This window comes from Rhincodon typus, chromosome 29 (genome assembly GCF_021869965.1).
Source record: "Rhincodon typus isolate 14 chromosome 29, sRhiTyp1.1, whole genome shotgun sequence".
Classification (NCBI taxonomy): Eukaryota; Metazoa; Chordata; class Chondrichthyes; order Orectolobiformes; family Rhincodontidae; genus Rhincodon; species Rhincodon typus.
The window spans coordinates 2067075-2089739 of NC_063360.1; the positions used below are offsets into that span (position 1 = coordinate 2067075).

General features: G+C 41.4%; 1 protein-coding gene across 1 annotated transcript in view; it reads right to left on the reverse strand.

Annotated features, from left to right (window-relative positions):
- Positions 1-4690: 4690 nt before the first annotated feature.
- The window catches only part of LOC125486434, a 22565-nt gene continuing 4590 nt past the window's right edge, over positions 4691-22665 (reverse strand). The window contains exons 2-3 of the mRNA XM_048613881.1: positions 11899-12112; positions 4691-7956 (exon numbers count right to left, since the gene is read on the reverse strand). Coding sequence (XP_048469838.1) covers positions 4691-7956; positions 11899-12091 — 3459 coding nt within the window. The 5' untranslated portion in view covers positions 12092-12112. The remainder of the gene's footprint in view (positions 7957-11898; positions 12113-22665) is intronic.

Consider the following 22665-nt stretch of genomic DNA (forward strand, 5'->3'; position numbering starts at 1 on the left):
CTACACCGGCCCTAAACCCCACCTCTTCCTCCGTTACATTGATGACTGTATCGGCGCCGCCTCGTGCTCCCACGAGGAGCTCGAACAGTTCATACACTTCACTAACACCTTCCACCCCAACCTTAAGTTTACCTGGACCATCTCTAACACCTCTCTCCCCTTCCTGGACCTCTCTGTCTCCATATCGGGCAACCACCTAGAAACCGATATTCATTTCAAGCCCACCGACTCCCACAGCTACCTAGAATACTCCTCCTCCCACCCACCTTCCTGCAAAAATGCTATCCCCTATTCCCAATTCCTTCGCCTCCGCCGCATCTGCTCCCAGGATGAGGCATTCCACTCCCGTACATCTCAGTTGTCCTCGTTTTTCAAGGACCGTAACTTCCCCTCCTCGGTGGTCGAGAACGCCCTCAACCGTGTCTCCCACATCTCCCGCACCTCATCCCTCACACCCCGTCCACGCAATAAGAACCAAAAAAGAATCCCCCTCGTCCTCACGTACCACCCCACCAACCTCCGGATCCAACGCATCATCCTCCGACACTTCCGCCATCTGCAATCCGACCCCACCACCAAAGACATCTTTCCCTCCCCACCCTTATCTGCTTTCCGGAGGGACCACTCTCTCCGTGACTCCGTTGTCCGCTCCACACTCCCCTCCAGCTCCACCACACCCGGCACTTTTCCCTGCAACCGCAGGAAGTGCTACACCTGCCCCCATACCTCCTCCCTCACCCCCATCCCAGGCCCCAAGAAGACTTTCCACATCAAGCAGATGTTCACCTGCACATCTGCTAATGTGGTATACTGCATCCGCTGTACCCGGTGTGGCTTCCTCTACATCCGGGAAACCAAGCGGAGGCTCGGGGACTGCTTTGCAGAACACCTACGCTCGGTTCGCAATAAACAACTGCACCTCCCAGTCGCGAACCATTTCAACTCCCCCTCCCATTCCTCAGATGACATGTCCATCCTGGGCCTCCTGCAGTGCCACAACGATGCCACCCGAAGGTTGCAGGAACAGCAACTCATATTCTGCTTGGGAACCCTGCAGCCCAATGGTATCAATGTGGATTTCACAAGTTTCAAAATCTCCCCTCCCCCTACCGCATCCCAAAACCAGTCCACCTTGTCCCTGCCTCCCTAACCTGTTCTTCCTCCCACTTATCCCCTCCTCCCACCTCAAGCCGCACCTCCATCTCCTACCGACCAACCTCATCCTGCCCCCTTGACCTGTCCGTCCTCCCTGGACTGACCTATCCCCTTCCTAACTCCCCACCTACACTCACCTTTACTGGCCCCATCCCCGCCTCTTCGACCTGTTTGTTTCCTCTCCACCTATCCTCTCCTCTATCCATCTTCTATCCGCCTCCCACTCTCTCCCTATTTATTTCAGAACCCCCTTCCCCTCCCCCTTTTCTGATGAAGGGTCTAGGCCCGAAACGTCAGCCTTTCTGCTCCTATGATGCTGCTTGGCCTGCTGTGTTCATCCAGCCCTGCACCTTGTTGTCTCTTATAAATTTTGGAAAAGCTTTTGACAGTGAATGGGATTACACCTGTGAAATAAAAACAAAGTACTAAAGAAACTCAGCAGGTCTGACAGCATTTGTGGTAAACATAGTTCTAAACATCTGTAATATTGGACTCAAAACATTAACTGTTTTTCTCTCCACAAATGAGGTTAGACCAGCTAAGGTTCTCCAGCACTTTATTTCAGACTTCCACCATCTGTAGTATTTTGCTTTTATTTAGCGGAAATTGTGCTGTTTTAATTCGTAACATTTAGCGTGAGAAAGTGCCTTCTCATTTGTTTTACCTGCAGGCATGTTTGAAATGGCTGTTCTCAAAGCTGTGGCCTAGGAGCACTCTAGTACACACCCTAGGATCTGGCCAACAGTGTTAGTGCTTGCAATTCACAATATCAACAAAAAATGCTGAAACAGCAACTGCAGCTGAATTGAGTCAAAAGTACTGAGTTCAATGTCAAAGTTACTCAGAAATCGGTGTGTCAAATTAATAATTTCTTAATGAGTTCATGCAGCTTGGCTTTTGCTGACAGTTTACCTTACTGTATGTAGAATACAAAAAAAAAGTTAATTAGAACATCTGCTTATTTCATGAAGATTTGAGATCTCAGTATTTTTGCTTAAAATTTATTTGTTAAAACAATTTTGACAAAGCAAAATAAATAGTTGCAGTTACAATTTAAAACAAAGGAGAAATAAGCTTGAAAAAATTACCATACCCAAAACAAGCCGAAACTGACAAAGCCCTCGAGGAGTATAGAGAAATTAGGAAGGCTAAAAGGGGTTTTTAGCAAAACAGGGTCAAGAAGAATCTCAAAGCTTTTTGTGCATAAATTAGAAGAAAAAGAGGGTTGCAAGGGAAAAAGTAGGCTCCCTCAAGGACAAAGGAGGGAAGTTATGTGTGGAGCCACAGGAAGTGGGAGAGATACTTAATAAGTACTTTGTATCGGTGTCCATCTAGGAAAATGACACGGCTGATGTTGAGATCAGGGATGACTGAGAATACTCTACAGAATGTCAATATATTAAAAGAAGGAAGTTTTGGGTATCCTAAATTGCAGTAAGGTAGACAAATCTCCAGAGCCAGATGGGATCTATCCCAGTTTACTGCAAGAGGCAAGGGAAAAATAGCTGGGACAGTAGCAGATATTTTCACATCCTCCTTGACCACAGGCAAGGTTCCAGAGGACTAGAGATTAGCTTGTTCCAGGAAATAATCCAGGAACTTACAGGCCGGTGAGTCTGACATTGGTGGTGAGGGAAGCTCTTGGAGAAGATACAGAGGGACAGGATATATGCACATTTGGAAGAAAATGGACTAGTTAGTGACAGGCAGCATGGTTTCGTACGAGGAAGGTCATGTCTCACCAACCTGATTGAATTTTTTGAAGAGGTGACAAAGATAATTGATGAGGGAAGAGCTGTGGATGTAGTTTATATGAACGTTAGTAAGGTGTTTATCAGTCCCACATAGCAGATTGGTACAAAAACTAAAATCATATGGGATTCAGGGTGGACAGGCTGGATACAAAACTGGCTTGGTCATAGAAGATAGTGAGTAGCGATGGAAGGGTGTTTTTCAGAATGGAGACCGGTAACTAGTGGTGTTCCACAGGGATCAGTCTTGGGTCCTCTGTTGTTTGTAGTATACATAAATGATCTGGAGGAAAATGTGGCTGGTCTGATTAGTAAATTTGCAGATGACACAAAGATTGGTGCAGTTGCTAATTGTACCAACGATTGTGAAAGGATAAAGCAGGATAGAGATAGGTTGGTGACGGGCACAGAAATGACAGATGGAGTTTAATCCTGACAAATGTGAGGTGATGCATTTTGGAGGATCAAATTTAGGTGTAAATTATACTGTTAATCGCAGAACCCTTTAGGAACATTAACATACAGACAGATCTGGGCATGCAGGTCCACAGTTCCCTAAAAGTGGCACAGTTGGCCAAAGTGATTATAGGGCACGCTTATCTTCATCAGCTGGAGCACGGAGTACAAGAGTTGGCAAAACATGATGCAGCTATATCAAACCCCTGTTAGGCTGCATTTGAAGTATTGTGTGACAACCAAAACTGCACATCACTGGAAGGATGTGGAAGCTTCAGAGTGTGCAAAGAAGGTTTACCAGGACGTTTCCCGGTTTTGAGAGTATTGACTAGGAGGAAAGGTTAAAAAGACTGATTATTTTCACTGGAAAGGTGGTGGCTGAGAGGAGACCTGATAGAGGTCTACAAAGTTATGAGAGGCATATATAGGGTGGATAGTCAGAGGCTTTTTCCCAGGGTTGAAGTTTCAATTACAAGGGACACAGGTTGAAGGTGACGGGGGAAAGTTTAAGGGAGATGTGCGAGGAAAGTTTTTCCACGCAGAGAGTGGTAGGAGCCTGGAATGTACTGCCAAAAGGTGGTGGTGGAAGCAGGCACGTTGGCAACATTTAAGAGGCAGCTGGATGGTTACACGAATAGGGAGGGAATAGAGGGATACAGACCAAATAGGGGCAGAAGGTTTGGTTTTTAGTTTAGTCAGAGCATGATGATCAGCACAGGTTTAGGAGGGCCGAAGGGCCTGTTCCTGTGCCATACCCAATTTGAAAAAGAACAAAAAAAGTAGTATTTTTAAAATCAACCTGTTCAGACATGTTATGACACACCACTGGAGCCAATAGACTTAAACCCAGGCCTCCTGACACAGAGGTCGGAACACAACCACTGTCACAAACACCCCCCACAAGCAAATAATTATTTTCTATATCAACCTTGTCAGAAATGTTTTTACACATCTGTGGGTGGGGGCTTGTCCCTACTGGAGAGTCAGAAGATCTGGGTGCCATTTTAAGACATGTACAGCTGTCCTAGGGGTGCATTACAACAGGCCTGAGAAAGTTCATTCAAATAACTATCTAATTTAGTCGAGCTCTTATACCAAGTAGCTCTGTTCTTAATGTTTTTGTTTAAACTGTATTCAAACGAAGCATGTCAACAATGGATTAAAATATTGAAGTTAGCTTTGACCTCAGGTGTATCTCCCTATTTAGTGCCGTGTGATTTCAAGCCGATAAGTTTGTTAAACGCAAACAAAAATTGTATTGTTCTTCGTTTTTTTTTCCATTCTTATGTCACCCCAAAAGGAATTAAAAACAATTAAGAATCAGTGAGTCATACCAGGTCTCGTTGTTGCCAGTCATCTTCAGCACCAAATATAGATTCCTGGACTGTGATTTTATTCACAGGATCACCAAATTCACAAAAAATGTCACTGCTGTCAACATTTTGCTTTCCTGGCATTAGGTCGTATTCTAAGCTCCGACTTCCAGGTCTGTTCAGTGGAAATTGTTTAGATGGCAATCTTGTTACATCTAATGAGTTTGCAGCCATGGTGACCTTCTGCCCATAATGGATTGGGCTGTTGTTTTGATTTCTCGGGTGTTCTCTGGCAGGCACTGCCATTATTAAGTCTCGATCTCTTTTACAGTTGATCAATTCAAGTTCACTGCCATCACCAAAGGCTGAAGGCTCCTTGGTATTGACCACACTCATTCCCCACTCCAACATAGTCTTTACACATTCACTTCCATTCTTGAAATGTTTTGCTTCACAAAATTGTGGATCTAGGTTTGTTATATGCAAATTGGCATGATTTTTACATTCAATAGTGCACCTATTTTGGGAATAAAATCTTGGATGTCGTAATTTATAATGGAACAAAAGTTCTTTTTGAGTAATAGCCTTAAATGAACATAGCATACATATCTGTTTTTCCATACCAGCCTTCAGATCCTCATCACTGGATACGAATGAGACAAGTTCATTCTGGCCTGTCTTGATTCCACGAGAGCTAAATTGAGGTTCAATATCATGGTATACGAGATAATGATTAATGAGGCCTTCCTGAGTTAAATGAGTATACACACACAAGGCACATTTGTAAAGAATATCAAAGTCTTCAACTTGAGCACAAGTAACACTCTGCCTGATGCAATAGTGTCGACAAATGACTCGTCTTGATGAGCAGGTAAAATTACAGAGCTGGCACTGAAACACCACCTGTGGCTCACTGCTAGAAGTGGAAGCTAATGGAGCCCTAACCTGTAAATTGCTGACATTTTTTCTCTCTGACTCTTTCTGTCCCCCATATTTAGTTATGTTTGTAGATGTATGAGATTTTTGGTAATGCTCAAATAAAGAAACCCAGTCTCCACTGAATGAACAATGTTCACAGAAACACAATGCTGAAGATCCAGTAAAGCAAGGGATAACCGAATCAGCAGATTTAGAATCAAACCAAAATAAACTGTGCTTGGGCAAAGGTAAATCTAATCCCGTCTGCACGGTCATCTTACAGCTATATTTCTGGATCCTGTGGTAAGGTATGTTTTCTTCAGGGTGTTGTCTATGATAGTGTGACAGAACTGACATAATATTAGAACTTGAAAAAGGACAGATGTCACATTTGTTCAACCGAGTACAAACATTTCCTGGTTCCATTTTTGCACTTGACGCAAGACTGAGAATTTCTCTTTTGTCTTCTGTTGCTTTTGCAAAGTTTACATTTGAAGTTCCATAATTTCGACAAACTTGTGAATAGTTACTGTTATCATCATCTGTATCAGATAGCACAACTTCAATTTCAGCCATTGCATCAAGGAGACAATCATCATCATCACAGGAGGAAAACTCAGCAGCTCTTTCAATCTTCTGTTGCTTTAAGAAACTATATGCCTCCATCACCCACTTAGCCTGCTGCTCCTCTGTTGTTCGACAAAATGGAATGCTCCGTCTGGGCTTTGCTATTCGATCATTGAGCAATGCAACTGTTGGCCTGCATTTGATTGGTGATGCCACACGACTTTTCAGGTTTTCCACTATGGCTTCCAATGCCAGGCATTTACTAGAAGGTGGCAGAGTTTTAATATTCAGATCACCATAGGTTATCTTCTCAAAAGAAGTCATTAACGGTGAAAAATGTGAAGTAGCTCCTGGAGGATCTTTAGGTATTTCTGAACTTGTTTTAACATCTGAATCATTAGCCAGAAGATAAGGTACTGAAAATTGAATTTGATCATTAATCTGTTGGACCAATGATGCTTCATGACGTGGATTAATATGTTGCTTTCTTAAGCAATTTTTAGATTCAGTAATATCTGATTTACTAGGGCAAACTGATGGATTTGCAACAAAAGGCATCAAATTTACATTTTCACTTCTTACACTCCTATCTGGTTTGAGTACTCGGGAACACTTTCTTTCCAAGGGCAGTGGACCCCTTTTCAAAGTTAACTTTTTTAAAGTGCAATCCTTTTTACAAAGTTTCAGTGTACTTAAACCATTGGAAAACCTAACACAGCCTTTCAGTTTAGGACTTCTAATGTGGTTATGATGCATTCTTCTCACATGGCGCAAGACACAACGACGGTACAAAGTATGAAATCGACAAATAACACAATGAAACAAACATAGTCGTTTCACGTAGAATACAGTTTGGCTGTTTTTAAGTTTTAATATTCTTCTGACATTTTGCCGAAAAGTAGGATGTGTTACAGATTTCTGTCGCATATTCTTGGAAGGTTTGCGACCACCAGTTATTGAGATGTTATCTGAATTGCTTTTTGAGAGACGGTTTTCACATTCAGTTCTACACAGTTCACTCTCTCTCACTATTGTCTCTGCATTCCGAGAAGCATAATTCATTGAATCAACTTGAGAATTGAAGTCCTGTTCTTTACATCCTAAGTACTCTAGCTCCATTGTGGAGATTGGAGTCTCTTCGTCACTTCCAAAGTAACTATGTTGTTCTTTTGTATGACCTTCAAAGCATTGTTTGTTGAATGTGTCGCATTCACACCACAAACAGGACATTTTACCAGTCTCTGCAACTAATTTTCCATCTACTTCCATTTCCGTCCCATCTTTGTTTGGTTTATCAGGATTAGTCTGTTTTGGCAGCATATTCCATCCTCCATCCAGAGGTAAAAACAACAAACTTTCACGCAGATCCGTTTCCTTAGTTACTCCCAACGTAGTTTCATGAAGTTGTGTGTGACCCAGGTTTGTCATTTCCGGTTCCTCAGCAGTTTTGAAGGGCAAAGTAGTGTCCTTCAGCAGACACTGATCTAATTCTGACTCCTTGTTGAAAATGTTGGGTTTATTGCATTCATTGTCACATGCAATACTATACACATCCGTCACCTGCTCAATGGCAAATGTTCCATTTGTGTTGGAATGAGCAACTTGTTTGTTTGAATCTTCTAGTGTTCCTAATTTCCCAACTGTCTCACAAGAGGGATTCATATATTCCTTGAAAGCTTTGCATCCATAAGGATACTCACCACTCATTTGGAAATGGTCAACTGACAGAATAACATGACTGCTGTGGATCAAATCCTCATTCAAGTCACTCTTGTTCCCAACTCTCGAGCCTTGTCCTACACAGAGGGTGAATATCACAGTAAAATTACATAGGATTATGTAGAAGTATACAGCAAAAGACAAACACTTAGTTTTAAAGAAATATCTTTGGACTCAGAATTTAAACTGTTTCTGACTCCACAGGTGCTGTCAGGCCCACTGAGTTTCTGCACTATTTTCTGTTTATATTCAGATTTCCAGCATCCATTGTATTTTGCTTTTATTAAAAAGAAACGGAACATTTGGCTCAACCAGTCTATGCTGGTATTTAAATAAATGCCTCAGAATAGAATCTTGGTTCCTTAGTAGCCTATTAAAAACTTAAAGATAAATAAAACTAGATCCATTCCATCTATCTCATCTAATTAAGACCTTATGATGTAGAAGCAGATGTAGCCTAGTCGGCCCATCAAGTCTGTTCTGCTGTTCAATGAGATCACAATTTCTGATAATTCTCAACTCCACTTTCTTGCCTATCTTCACAACTCAATTTCCTTTCCGATTATCTCAGCCTTGAATACACTTGAAACAGAGTCTTGGCAGCCCTCTTATAGTAAAGAATTCATAGATTCACCACTCAGAAATTCCTTCTTCTGTCTTAAAACGGGAAAATCCTTCCTCTGAGAATATGCCCTCTTGTCCTAGACGCTCCCACAAGAGGAAACAACTTTTCTGTATCTACCCTGTTAAGACCCCTTAAGCATATTGCATGTTTCAATAAGGTCATCCCTCATTTCTTCTACAAGCCCAACCTACTCAACCTCTCCCCCTAAGAAAATCACTTCAAGCTTTGTATCAACCTAATGAACCTTCTTTTGAATGCTTACAATGCCAATAAATGTTTCCTTAAATAACAAATCAAAACAGTTCAGTGTTCAAGCTGTGGTCTTGTGTAGTTTTAGCAAGATTTCCCTACCATTATACACCATACCCTTTGAAATTAAGGCCACCTGTCCAAATGCCTTCCCTGCTACCTGAGCTTATGCGCTAGATTTTCATATGATTCATGCACAAGGACCTGTCAATCCCTCTGTGCTTCAGCTTTCTGCAGTCTTACTCCACTTGAAAACTATTCAGATTTTCTGTTCTCCCTGCCAAAGCACACAATCTCACATTTTCCCACATTATGATCCACATGATTTCCCCTTCACGCAACCATGCTGACTCTGCTTGATTGTATTATTTCTAAACGCTCTGCTGGCAGATGCTTTAGACTCCAACATTTTCCCAATGACAAATGTTAAGCTAACTGGCCTATATTTACCCGTACAGAGATAGTAAGAACTGCAGACGCTGGAGTCAGAGATAACGGTGTGATGCTGGAGGAACACAGCAGGCCAGGCAGCAGAGGAGGAGAGTTGATATTTTGGGTTGGGACCCCCCCCCCCAACCCGACACGAAACATCAACTTTCCTACTCCTCTGATGCTGCCTGGCCTGCTGTGTTCCTCCAGCGCCACACTGTTATCTCTATATTTACCCGTATGTTTGTTTCTTGCCCTTTTCGAATAAGGACGTTACAATGGCAGTTCCCACTGCCCTGAGTTTTCCAGATCTAGGGATTCTTGAAAGTTTACTATCAACGCATCCAGAATCTCTGTAGCTACTTCCTTTAATATTGTAGGATTCAACCCATCAGGTCCAGGGTACTTATTAGTCTTCAGCCACACTAATTTCCCTATTACTTTTCTTTTGTGATAATTATTGTATCTATGTCTTCCCCCTCTATTGGCCCAATCATTATTTAGAATGCTATTAGTGTCCTCTACCGTGAAGACTGATGCAAAATATTTATTCACGTCATTTGCCATTTCATGGTTCCCCATTTTTACTTCCCCAGCTTCATTCTCTTAAGGGGCCAACTTTTTTTTAAGATATATATATTTAAACACACTTTTACTGTCAATTTTTAAGTTACATGCTAGTATACCCTCAGTTTGTTTTCCCCCCCTTTTATTACTTTTTGGTAATCTTATGTTGGCTTTTAAAATTCTTCCAAACCTCTGGTTTAGCACTATTATTGGTCACATTGTATTTTTTCTTTTAATGTGATTTAATCCTTAATTTCATTGGTTAATCATGGTTTATCCCCGTTCTAGCATTCTTTCTAGGACTGGGACATATCGTTGCTGTGAGTCATGAACTATCCTCTTATACATCTGCCCGTGTATTTCAATTTTTTAAAATTTCTTTTTTGCTCATATACTCCTCTAGTTTCATTCTGAAACTTATGTCTCAACCATTTCTCAGAACAGTGAGTTCTAAATCACAACTACCTCATAACATTACGTCTTACCTGACTGAAATAATTTATTCGTAACAATCAGAAATCTGTCTCATTTACTGTGACAGAATTCAACTTTTATTTATATAGTGATCCTGAGAGAAACACTGGACAATTAAGTTGCAGGTCAAATCAACAATTAACCCTATCTGGATTGTACTGTCCTGCAGATTCTGTGAAGTCAATCCATCATTTTGCTCTGAAATTATATTGTCAGAGCCTGTAACAGTTTAAAGCGACAGATGTTTTTAAACATTTTTTTTTAAGTATTTGAACACAGTTAAGATGGAATAAGGCAGGATGCTCTAAAAGAGAGAACAAATGTCTGAGTAGGGGGGTCAAGCCATATGTCATTTAGTGATAAGTGTCACTCCGCCACCACAATTGTCTCAACCAGGAAAATGATTGAAGGTACAGTCAAGTATAAAATAAATGACTAAAACATATTCGGAAGACCTGAATGAAAAACGAGCAAGATTATAAAATTCCAGAACAGAGGATGTTCTTAAAAGAAAGTACACTAAAAGAGACGATAGGTAAGTCCGTACATTAAGAAAGACATTTCCTACTCTGGATAGATACGTGCTAAAATGAAATAATTCAAATTCACACTAGAGGAACAATTACTCATCTCCATGTTGTTATTGAATGATTTTGGGGCTGCAATGGATTCACTGCTCTTCCTTATATACACAACTTAAATAGCTACACCTTGGTGCACTTGGCAGAGTTTCAAAACTTACAGACAACTGAAAGTTTAGATACAATAGGAACTGTGTGGAGGTTAGCATAGAACATCTAAAGGTCAAGGGCATGTTGATGGATTGAATAGGCAATTGGCAGATTAAATTTAAGGCAGGAAACTAGTAAGTTCTACCATTTTGTTAGAAAGAATGCCAAGACTGACATTAAAAAAGGGCACAGTTCTAAATTCTAAATGGTGTGCAAGTTCATGTTGTAGTTAAGGAATGCAGTTTCCTGCACTTTATACACAAGGGCACAGAGCACAAAAGTAAAAAAAAGTCTTGTTAAACCCATGTCTGATAACAATATCTGTGAATGTGCGGTGTGAGTGGCCTGTGCCCATGGACTGCGCCCCAAAGTGGCGGTGTCCAGTAAGGAGGTCCTTTAGAACAAATACTGAGTTGAAATCACCAGGTACCCATTTTGATTTCCATGTAAAGATTTGTCAATTTCCAACTCGTTGGCACATTTACTAAGATAAGTTGAATATTAATGAGGTGTGTTGGGCCTTTAACAAGGTATTTAACAAGCAACAATCCCTAATTGGCAATTCATCATGGCATGGCAAGAAACCTACCACATCACTTGTCAAAAACATACAGGATGGCTTGTGATGCTTCTGACATTTAGACAGGCCCCATCAGAAATCTTGCACAATTCTGCCACAAGTCTCACCATATACCCCATATTGTTCTAACCTTTGAGATTCCACCCTGTATGTTTATAATAATGAAGTAGGAACATCTGATTTTGTTGCTATAATTCAGTACTCAGTGTATCCAATATATCCACTCAACAATGTTTTTCTTGACAGCAACGAGCTTCACTGCTTGCACACCTACCAGTACTTAACCTAATTCCATAAACTGAACACAGTTACATGCTGGAATAAGAAGCAAAAGAAAATAACAGTTTTATGAATGCATTCTTACCAGGATTGACAGATATCTGCATGTCAGGCTGATTGGATTGTAAATCGGAGCATGTCGAAACTGGAAAAATCTGATTGGATAATTTGTCAGGAGGACAGTCAGTAGACTGAAAGTCAGTATGTGTCTCTAGAATGTGAATATCTAGCTCATCAATGCACGCCGTCCCCAAATCACAGTAATTACAATGGAACATCTCAATTGCAGTTGATCACACCTTTTGGAAAAGAAAAATAATGTTATCCTTCTTCCATTCTTTTCAGCAGAGATGAAACAGCAGGATATTTCAATAGGAACTGCAAATCCAATCTCTTCCCACAATTTCCAGTTTCAGTTGCAACACTTATGGGGTCAGGTGAATGAAGAGGGAATTTAAGGAAATGAGCAAGATATATCTAATAGTGAATTATCGCTGGCCCAAGCCAACACACAGCCCAGTAGTTCACTTAAGTCTTAAGGAATACATAAGATTTAAGAGCAGAAGGAGATCATTCAGCCCATTGAGGTTGCTCCATCATTTCTGCAGTCTTTCTTCATTAAAATAATGTTAAACTCTTCCATTCTTCCTGCCAAAGTGCATAACCTCTCATTTTGAGAAACTACATTCTGTCAAGTTTTCATCCACACACCTAACCAGTTTATATCCCGCTCACATCCTCACCCTTCCACCCATTTTTGCACATAACATTTAGTTGGCAACATTACATTCATTTCCATCAGCTATATCACTAATATATGTTATGAACAATTGTCCCCCGGCACTGATCCCTTTGGCATTCCAGTAATTACTGGTGGCCATCCTGAAAATGCCCCCTTTATTCCAACTCTGTGCTATTTATTAGCCAATCCTCTACCCACACTAATACACTACTTCAATACCATGCACAGTTACTTTAACTACCCTAATGTGTGGTACCTTGTCAAACACTTTTTGGAAATCCCAATATATTGCATCTACTGGTCTCCATCTATCTATTTGTTATTCCTCAAAATTGTAATAAATTTATCAGGTATGATTTTACCCTCATGAGGTCATGCTGACTCTGAGTATATCAAGCATTTCTAAATACTCTGCTATTACATCCTTTATAACAAACTCTAGCATTTTCAGAATGCTAAGTATTTAGCTAACTGGCCTAAAGATACTAGATTCTTGACTCCCTCCCTTTTTGAATAAGGGTGGTACATTATCAGAGGTTTGGAAAACTGCCACTTCCCGAATAGAAATATTCTTGGAAATTATGACCATTGCATCCAACATCTCTGTAGCTACTTCCTTTAAAATCCTTGGGTGCCGCTCATCAGGTGCAGAAATCTGACTAGCTTATAGCCCCATTACAGGAAAAAATACTATTGCTGATCTGCAATTCTTGTTATCTCTGTCTCAAGGTTCTCACACTTGAACTGAAAGCTGAATTCAACATTGCTTAATGATCATTAAGTTTATTTCCTCCCCTGCTAGTCCCCCCAATTATTTAGTATTTTTGGAATGCTTTTTTAATGTCTATTACCATGAAGATTAAAGCAAAGTATTCGCTGAACTCCTGTCATTTCCTGGTTCCCCATTGTTTCCACAGCCTTGCTCTCCATGGGGGTCTATGTTCACTTTGGCCTTTTGTAAACATATTTGAAATGTTTGAATTCAACAGGTTATGGTCACTGGTCCCTCAGGGATCATTTACTCAGATGACTATCAAACCTGCCTCATTATCAGATCCAAGATAGCCTGATCTCTGGTTGGATCCACAACATATTGTTCTAAGAATTTCATGAATTTTTCCCTGTGGCTACCTTAGATTCAAAATTTCCCAATCCACATGAAGGTTAATGTCACCCATGATTAATGCATTGCTTTTTTTGTTACATGCCTTCATGCCCTGATTTATTGACTGCTGTGTTAGGGGCCTGCAGACTGCTCCTAATAGTGACTGCTTTGATTTGTTATTTCTTACCTCCACCCACATGGTTCTACACCAACCAATCCCAGACCTTAATAGAAACACAAATGCTTTCTCTCTCCACATATTACCAAACCGGTTTTTCTCCAGTATTTTTTGTTCTCATTTTTGATCTCCAGTATCTGCAGTAATTTGCTTTTTAGTCATCAACAACTCCAGTTTACCAGCAAGCTTTGCCATTTCCAAGAAAATAGGGCAGCAGCTAACCTGTTTGGATTCAAGTTTTGCACTCACAACACAATGAGTCTAAAAACTTTAAACTGAAATTATTTGAATATTCTGCCTGCATAGACACCATCTGATCCCCTTTTCTTTCTAAGCTTACTACCCTTGGTGCATGTGTACACGTGCGTGAGCACACGTTTTAATGTCATGTGCTCTTGATGCATTGGTTTTAATAGGGCACAAAACATCAATCTCCTTCACTCCATATAACCTTGGAATTGGGTCTCCTTCATTTTAGATCTGGCTACCTACATTTAATTGAAGTGTTATAACTACGTGTCAAAAAAAATACGACTGACAGGGTGTGTTGATGAGAAAGGAGCTCATCACCCTCCTCACCAAGTTGTAACATGGCAGTAGCAATCAGAGGCAGAGAGTCATATAACACGGAAAGAGATCCTTTGGTCCAACTTGCCCATGCCGACCTAGATTCCTAAACTAAACTAGTCCCACATGCCTGTATTTGGCCCATATAACTCTAAACCTTTCCTGTTCATGTAGCTGTCCAATTGTCTGTACCTGCATCTACCACTTCTTCTGGCAGTTCATTCTCCAGACAAATCATCCTATGTGTGAAAACGTTGCCCTTCAGGTCCCTTTTAAATCTTTTCTCCTCTCACCTTAAAAATATGCTCTTTAGTTTTGAATTCCCCCACTTTAAAGACCTTTGCTAGTTCCCTTATCCATGCCGCTTGTGGTTTTATAAAACTCTAGGTCACCCCTCAACCTCCTACGCTCCAGGAAAAAAGTCCCAGCCTATCTCAAACCCTCCAGTCTCCACAACATCCTGGTAAATCTTTTCTGAGCCCTATCCAATGTAATAATATCCTTCCTATAGCAGGCAAACCAGAACTGTTTCTACAAAGTGCTCCAAAAGTGACCTCGACATCCTGTACAACCTCATCATGACGTTCCAACTCCTTATACTTAGTGGTCTGAGCAATGAAGGCAAGCGTGCTAAATGCCTTAACCACCCTGTCTACCTGGGACGACACCTGAACCGCTAGGTGTCTCTGTTCGACAACATTTCCCAGGGCCCTACCATTAACTGTACAAGTCCTGCCCTTGTGCGTTTTACCAAAATGCAACACCTTGCATTTATCCAAACTAAACTCCATCTGCCACTCTTCAGCCCATTGGCCCAAGTGATCAACAGAAACTTACAGAAGTATCAATTTGGTACTAAATATTGCAAGATACAAGGTGTCCAGTAAAGATAGGAAAAGAAGAAAGGGAGGAGGGTAGGTGGTATTGGTTAAGAAGTGTAGTGCAGTGCAGTGCTAGAGAAAGTGTATGTCCCGAAGGGTTCAAGAACAAAACATTTGGCTAGAGTAATAAATAAAAATGGTTTAATTGCTCAGTATAGTCTACAAACCGCCAAATAGCGGGAAAGGTGTGGAGGAACAAAGCTAGAAGGCAATTACAGAGAGTTACAAATATTTGTAGAGTAGCTGTAATGAGGAACTTGTATTTGTCTGAATGTAAACCGGGACAGTCGCAGCATAAAGTGCAGAGATACAAGGTGTTCTTTGATTGTGTTCAGGAGAAATTCTCGACAGCAGACTGTGTCCAGTCCAGCAAGCAAAGAGTCACTGCTCAACCAGTGGAATAAGGTAGGCCAAGTAGTTGAAGTCTCTGCAGGGAAGCATTTAAGGGTCAGTATCAAATTATTTCAAGAGGTTGAGGATGATAGTGAAAAAGAACAATGAATAATCCAGAGCAAAAATAATTAACTGGGAGACACAGCTGATTTCAAGAGGGCAAGAATGAACCTGGGCCAGATAGATTGGAGCCAAAAGCCAAAAGAAAAAGACTGTCTACCTTCTAGAGATGGTTCAGGCACAGTCAAGGTGCATTCTCTCAAAAGCAAAAGGCAAGGCAAACAAATCCTAAGATCCCTGGATGAAAAAAGAAGATAGAAACTAAGATAAAGGGAAAAACTGTCTTTAAACAGATGCCAGGTAGAAAATACAATTGAGAACCAAGCTGAATTAGATGGTTCAGAACAGATATGACAAAGCAACAGAAAGAAAAAGGTATTTGAAAAGAGACTGACAGCTAACATACAAAGGAAAACCAAAAAGTCTTCTATAGGCACATACATAGTAAAAGGATGTTAAAAGAAGGACTAATTCAAGGTCATAAAAAGGGAATTACACAGGAGCATGGCTAAAGTATTAAATAAATACTGTGTATCTGTACTTTACCAAGGAAACAGATACAATCCAGGAGAAGGTGAGAGAGGAGGAAATTCAGTCATTAGAAGAGTTCAAAATTGATAAAGAGATGGTAGTGGACTGACTGTATTTAAAGTTGATAAAGCAATAGACCAGATGAAATGCATCCAAGGATATTGAAGGAAATGACTGTATTAATTGCAGAGGCACTGGCCACAATTTTTCATTCCTGAGGCCTGATTAATTGCAAACATTCTACTTGTTCAAAAAAAAAAAAAAGGGTGCAAGGAAAAGCCTGTCAGTTACAGACCAGTTAGTTCAATAATACAAGATAATATTAATAGTCACATGGACAAATGTGCATAAATTAAAAACAGCCAGCGTGGATTTCTCAAGCCAAAAACCATGTCTAACTAAATTATTGCAGTTTATTAGGGGTATAGAGGATTAATGAGGGTAATGCTGTTGAGTGGTGCACAAGCATTCCAAAAGATGTTTGGCACAGTACCACACAAAAGACTCAAGTTTGAGCTCATAGATTATAAGAGACAGCAGCAACAAGGATACAAAATTGGCCACATGATAGGAAACAGAGTAATTGTGAATGGATTTTTTTTTTTTGGGTTGTAAGTTTGTAGTGGAGTTATCCAGGAGTCTTGCTTTACTTGATGTTGACCTTGGAGCACAAGGCATCTGTTCAAAATTTGTTTACAAAAGATATGTTGTGATGAAAGAGAAAAGAAAAAAGGCAAAAAGAAATGCATTCAATTCCAAATGAAAATTAACTCCTTTGGCTTCATATTGAGTACTTTGGGCACCCCCAGCATGCACATTAAATTACGCACTCACTGCTTTTTATTCAGGTATTGAGGAGGTTTCACGAACTGGAAAAAAAAAATACATCCCTCCAACACCTACATTCATTTTGTCTCAAAAACACAACTGCTTTCAAGGCAATTCCAGATATTGAGATAACAAGGTGTAGAGCTGGATGAACACAGCAGGCCAAGCAGCATCAGAGGAGCAGGAAGGCTGACGTTTCAGGCCTAGACCCTTCTTCAGAAATGGGGGAGGGGAAGGGGGTTCTGAAATAAATAGGGAGAGAGTGGGAGGCGGATAGAAGATGGATAGAGGAGAAGCTAGGTGGAGAGGAGACAGACAGGTCAAAGAGGCAGGGATGGAGCCAGTAGAGGTGAGTGAAGCCAGTTGGAGCAGGATCAGAGCAAACCTAGGGGTAAACAGCAGCAGGGAAGCTTCCTGATAAAAGACGAGGTTCAAATTGAGCTCTGGAGTAGCAGTGGGAGCAGAGTGATCCTTCAGTAAATCCAGAAGCAGAGCTCTTGAGAGGACAAAAGATGCGCTTAATACTACTTTTAATTGCTTATAATTTGTAAGGTCTTTATTTTGGCTTTATGGTTTTTAAAGGCTATAGTGAAGAGGACCTGAAGTACTTAAGGTTATTTGATTTTAAGAGCAATCTAAGGATTTAGTTTAAAGTAGTAAGATATAGAGGAGAGCTCCAGGCTGCATTTTGGTACAGTTCCACTGCCCAGGACCAGAACATGTGCAGGAAGTGTCTTCAGCTGCAGCTCCTGGAAGCCTGAGCTTCAGAGCTAAAGGGGAAATTAGGGATAGTCTGGAGCATCCAGAAGGCTTAAAGTATTGTGGATAGCACAGAAGTGGTCACTCTGCAGGCAAGGATAGAACGGATGATCACCAGGCAGAGAAAGAGGAAGCGACAGCACAGGAGCCCCTTCTGGCCATTCTCCTGAAAAACAGATATACTGCTTTAGATGCTGTTGGGCAGAATGGCCTCTCAGAGGAAAGTAGCAACAGCCAAATTCGTTACATCATGCCTATACCACATGGGCGAGGAGGAATAAGCGCAGCAATGCAGTACCAATAGGAGATTTAAACGTAAGAGGAATAGAGGTTTCTGTGGCTCAGAGACTCCAAGATGGTATATTGTCTCCAGGGTGTTCGGCGTGCAACACTGTCTCCAGCAACATACATATTAAAAAACGATGAGCTGAAAGCAGAATATAGGGAATTAGGACGCCAGTTAAAAAGTACAACAAAACTAGCGATCTCAGGATTGCCAATGTCATGCCAATATAAAATCAGATGAATATATAGAGGGTGCAAGAGGGTGGGTTTCAGATTCCTGGGACATTAGATCCATCTCTTGGGGCTGGGGCAAATACAGTCCAAGCCTCCCTAACCTGTCCTTCCTCCCACCTATCCCCTCCTCCCACCCCAAGCCCCACCCCCATCTCCTACCTACTAACCTCATCCCGCCCCCTTGACCTGTCCGTCCCAGCACCAGGGAGGCAGCATACCATCCTGGAGTCTCTCTTGCGGCCACATAAGTACCTATCTATACCCCTGACTATTAAATCTCCAATTGCTATTGCTTTACTATGCTTTGTCCCTCCCTTCTGTTGGCAAGGCAAGACATGGTGCCATTGCTCTGGCTGTTGCTGCTGTCACCGGATGGGCCAACCCCTCATTAGTATCCAAAACAGAGTACTTGTTTGACGGGGGATAGCTGCAGGGACTCCTGCTCTAACTGCCTGCCCCGTCTACTGGTCACCCATCTACCTTCCTGTACCTTCGGTGTGACCACATTTCTATAATTTCTATCTATGCTGTTCTCTAACATGTGTGTGCTCCTTCGTGTCTCTAACTGCTGCTCAAGTCAATCCATTCGTTTAGTAAGCAACTGAAGCTAGGTGCTCTTCCTGCAGATGTAATTATCAAGGATGCTCTTAGCATCCATGATTGACAACATCTCGCAGATGGAATACAAAACCTCATCAATTGACATGACTAACCCTCTACTGGCTGTTAGATTACAAGTTAAAACTTAGTCAGCTACCTAAAAATTATAGTTATCACTCTCCAACAAATAGCAGCCCCCAAACTTACTCACTACCTGAACTCCCTATACTAACTAGAAGATGAACTGACTGTACTAACCCTTTAGAAAAGCTGAGGTACACTTAACCTGTACTGCAGTGAGATTCCTTCACCTGAAACGCAAAGTGTTCACTGCTCTACTTTTGCACTGTTTTAAACAATGCTGACTCACTGCACAGTGCTCCCAGTCTCATTTTCAATTATTTTTATAGAGTCACAGATGTACAGCACAGAAGCAGGCCCTTCGGTCCAACTTGACCATACCTACCAGATGTCATAAGTTAATCCAGTCCCATTTGCCAGCATTTGGTCCATATCCCTCCAAACCTTCCTACATGTATTAGAATTAGAATATCCTTTTTTGTCACATGCACTCAAGTACAGAAGTACAGCAGTACAGTGAATGTTGCCTCTTACGGCGCCATCTTAGGTACAAAGTGCTTAGGCACAAATCTTAGATACAAAGAGGAATAGAAAAGTAGTTGCATTACTTTACAGTGATTCTTGTATATGTTAAAAGGATAGACATTACAATCAGATAAGCAAATGACAAATAAAAATTACATTGCAGTAGCTCAGCACAGGGGCTTCCACACATGGTCTGACCACCCATGCCCGACGACAGTCCAACAACTGTCTCCACTCTACTCCACTCCACTCCAAGCCTCTAGTCCACTCTGCACTGGCTCTCAGCTGCTCCAAGATAAATTTTCTCCAGGACTCGTTTCCCCACACCGACCTCCACTCCGGGACTGCTTCCCCGTGCTGGCCTCGGCTCCGGAATTCACCTCCGGGGCTCCCCAGCTCCTTCATTCCCCTCCGGATAAGTCCGGGTCAAAAGTTGAAAAAACAAAACACACAGAAAAGGAGGAAAAACAGAGAAAGAAAGAAAAAGAACGGACGGAACAGTGGAGCATCTTGATCTGCTGCTATCTTCCTCCAATTATCAATGCTCCAAAATAGCCATCCAGATGCCTTTTAAACGTTGTTATTGTACCATCCTCCACTTCCTCTGGCAGCTCATTCCATACACACACCACCCTCTGCGTGAAAAAGTTGCCCCTTAGGTCCCTTTTAAAACTTTCCCCTCTCACCTTAACCTATGCCCTCTAGTTTTGGTCTCCACTACCTTGGGGAAAAGACCTTGAATAGTCATCTTATCCATGCCCCTCATGATTTTCTAAACCTCTAGATAGGTCACCCGTCAGCCTCCGACGCTCCAGGGAAAAAGTCCCAATCCAATCAGCCTCTGTCTATAGCTCAAACCCGGCAACATCCTTGTAAATCTTTCCTGAACACTTTCAAGTTTAACAACATCCTTCCTACAGCAAGGAGACCAGAACTGAATGTAATATTCCACAAGTGGTCTAACCAAAGTCCTGGTGTGTTTCATTATTGTTTATATGCTTTCTTGATTTTAGGTGCTTACTTTTTGTTCTGCCTAATCTAAATCCCAATCCTTCCATGCTTCCACATTTATTTAGCCTGCTCTCCGTGATCCAAACCTGCCCTCCAAGAATAGAATTTAAGGTTATGCTCTGCTGATGTCTTCTCTATTCAGCCCAAAGCTCCTCTCACAAAGGCAACATATTTCAGTTCCCTTCCATTCCATTCAATGCAATGCAATGCAATGCAATCTCTTCAGATTAAGGAAACATATGTTTGAAGTGCTCAGCTCTCCGCCTATCTCAACCACATCATCATAGTCCTGGCCTGATTTGTCACACTACCACTTAGCCAAAATGACCCACATGTCCTTAACTTTTAGTGCTGATAAAATAAATAAATCAAATTTCAAAATGTTAAAAAAAGTGACAGTTACTTTCAATTCTATAACTTTGTTCACTTCCATCACCTGGCTCACCCCATCTGTTGCTGAAATACTGAATGACACTTTCGGCACATCCACACACCATCACTTAAATATCTTCATGAACAGCCTATTATCCATAGTCCCCTGCCTCTAAAATCTTTAGTTCATTCAAAAGCTAAATTCAAATATTTTTAAATAAATTAGTTGCCAACTTCCATATTTAAAGTTTTAGCAAAGATCTGTAGCTCGGGTTGCGGATGAGGTTGTTGACTTGCTTGCCGAGCTGGCTTGTTTTTGTTCAGACGTTTCATCACCATGCTAGGTGACATCATCAGTGGAGCCTCCGATGAAGCGATGTTATTCTACTCTTCTTGGAACTTAAACTGTCTGAACATGAACATGAACATGAACATGAACATGAACATGAACATGAACATGAACATCAGCTAGCAGCAAAACAGCATGACAAACTCTCCTTAACATCAGAACATTCAGACAATGAAGGCCATCAATTTAACTGGGACAAGGTAAACTAGTAGCCCAAGCCTAACACAGACATGCACGGGAATTCAGCGACATGGTTCTCCACCCTTACTTCAATCAACAAACCTACAGAATTGGACCCTACATACAAGCTCATACAGATCAAAACCAGAAATTACAGTACTCAGCATAATGGACCAGACAGTATAAATTCCAGGCAGAGTAGAATAACATCGCTTCATCGGAGGCTCCACCTAGCACGGTGACGAAACATCTGAACAAAAACAAACCAGCTCGGCGGGCAAGTAAACAACCTCAACTTCCGTATTTCTCTGGGTTATAGAGGTGTTGCAATTTTGCAATCCATGCCTAGTTCAAAAATTCCTCCAATAAATTTGTGTATGTAAATATGTCATTTGTAGAAAAGGTGTGTCCCTGTGATCTTAATTGACAGTATCCACTTGCAAGCAGATATTCTACAGTTTATTCTAATCTGAACATATGCTGGCAATACCCAAGTAGTACAGAGCCTGCATTACAATGCAAAACATTTTTCTTTAAAAGCACTGAACATGTTGAGCATGAGAAAATTTCACCCATCGGGAAAAAAGATACATCATTGTCATCTTTAATGCAGAACAAGTTGGGAGAAGTCCCATGGCCCCTCTCTTTGGCCGTCACACTCCACACAAAGTACTTGTCCAACATCTTTTTTAAAACATTGAGATCAATTTCTGCTATCTTCTTAGGCAGAGGATCACAGATCCCCATGAGTGAAATAGAGCTCTCATAATAATCAACTGCATGGGTACATGAATAGGAAGGGTTTAGAGGGATACAGACCAAATGCTGGCAAATGGGACTAGATCAGTTTTCGGTATCCGGTCGGCGCAGACGAGTTGGACTAAAGGCTCTGTTCCCGTGCTGTATGACTGTAAGAGGTGCGTGCCACTGGTATAGTGAGCATTTGTTGCCCTTCCCTAATTGCCAATGAAACTGAGTGACCTGCTAGGCATTTCAGAGGGCATTTAAGGGTCAACCAAATTGCTGTGGATCTGGAGTCACATATAGACCTGGGTAAAGATGGCAAGAGATAACAAGGTGTAGAGCTGGATGAACACAGCAGGCCAAGCAGCATCAGAGGAGCAGGAAGGCTGACGTTTCGGGCCTAGACCCTTCTTCAGGGTCTAGGCCC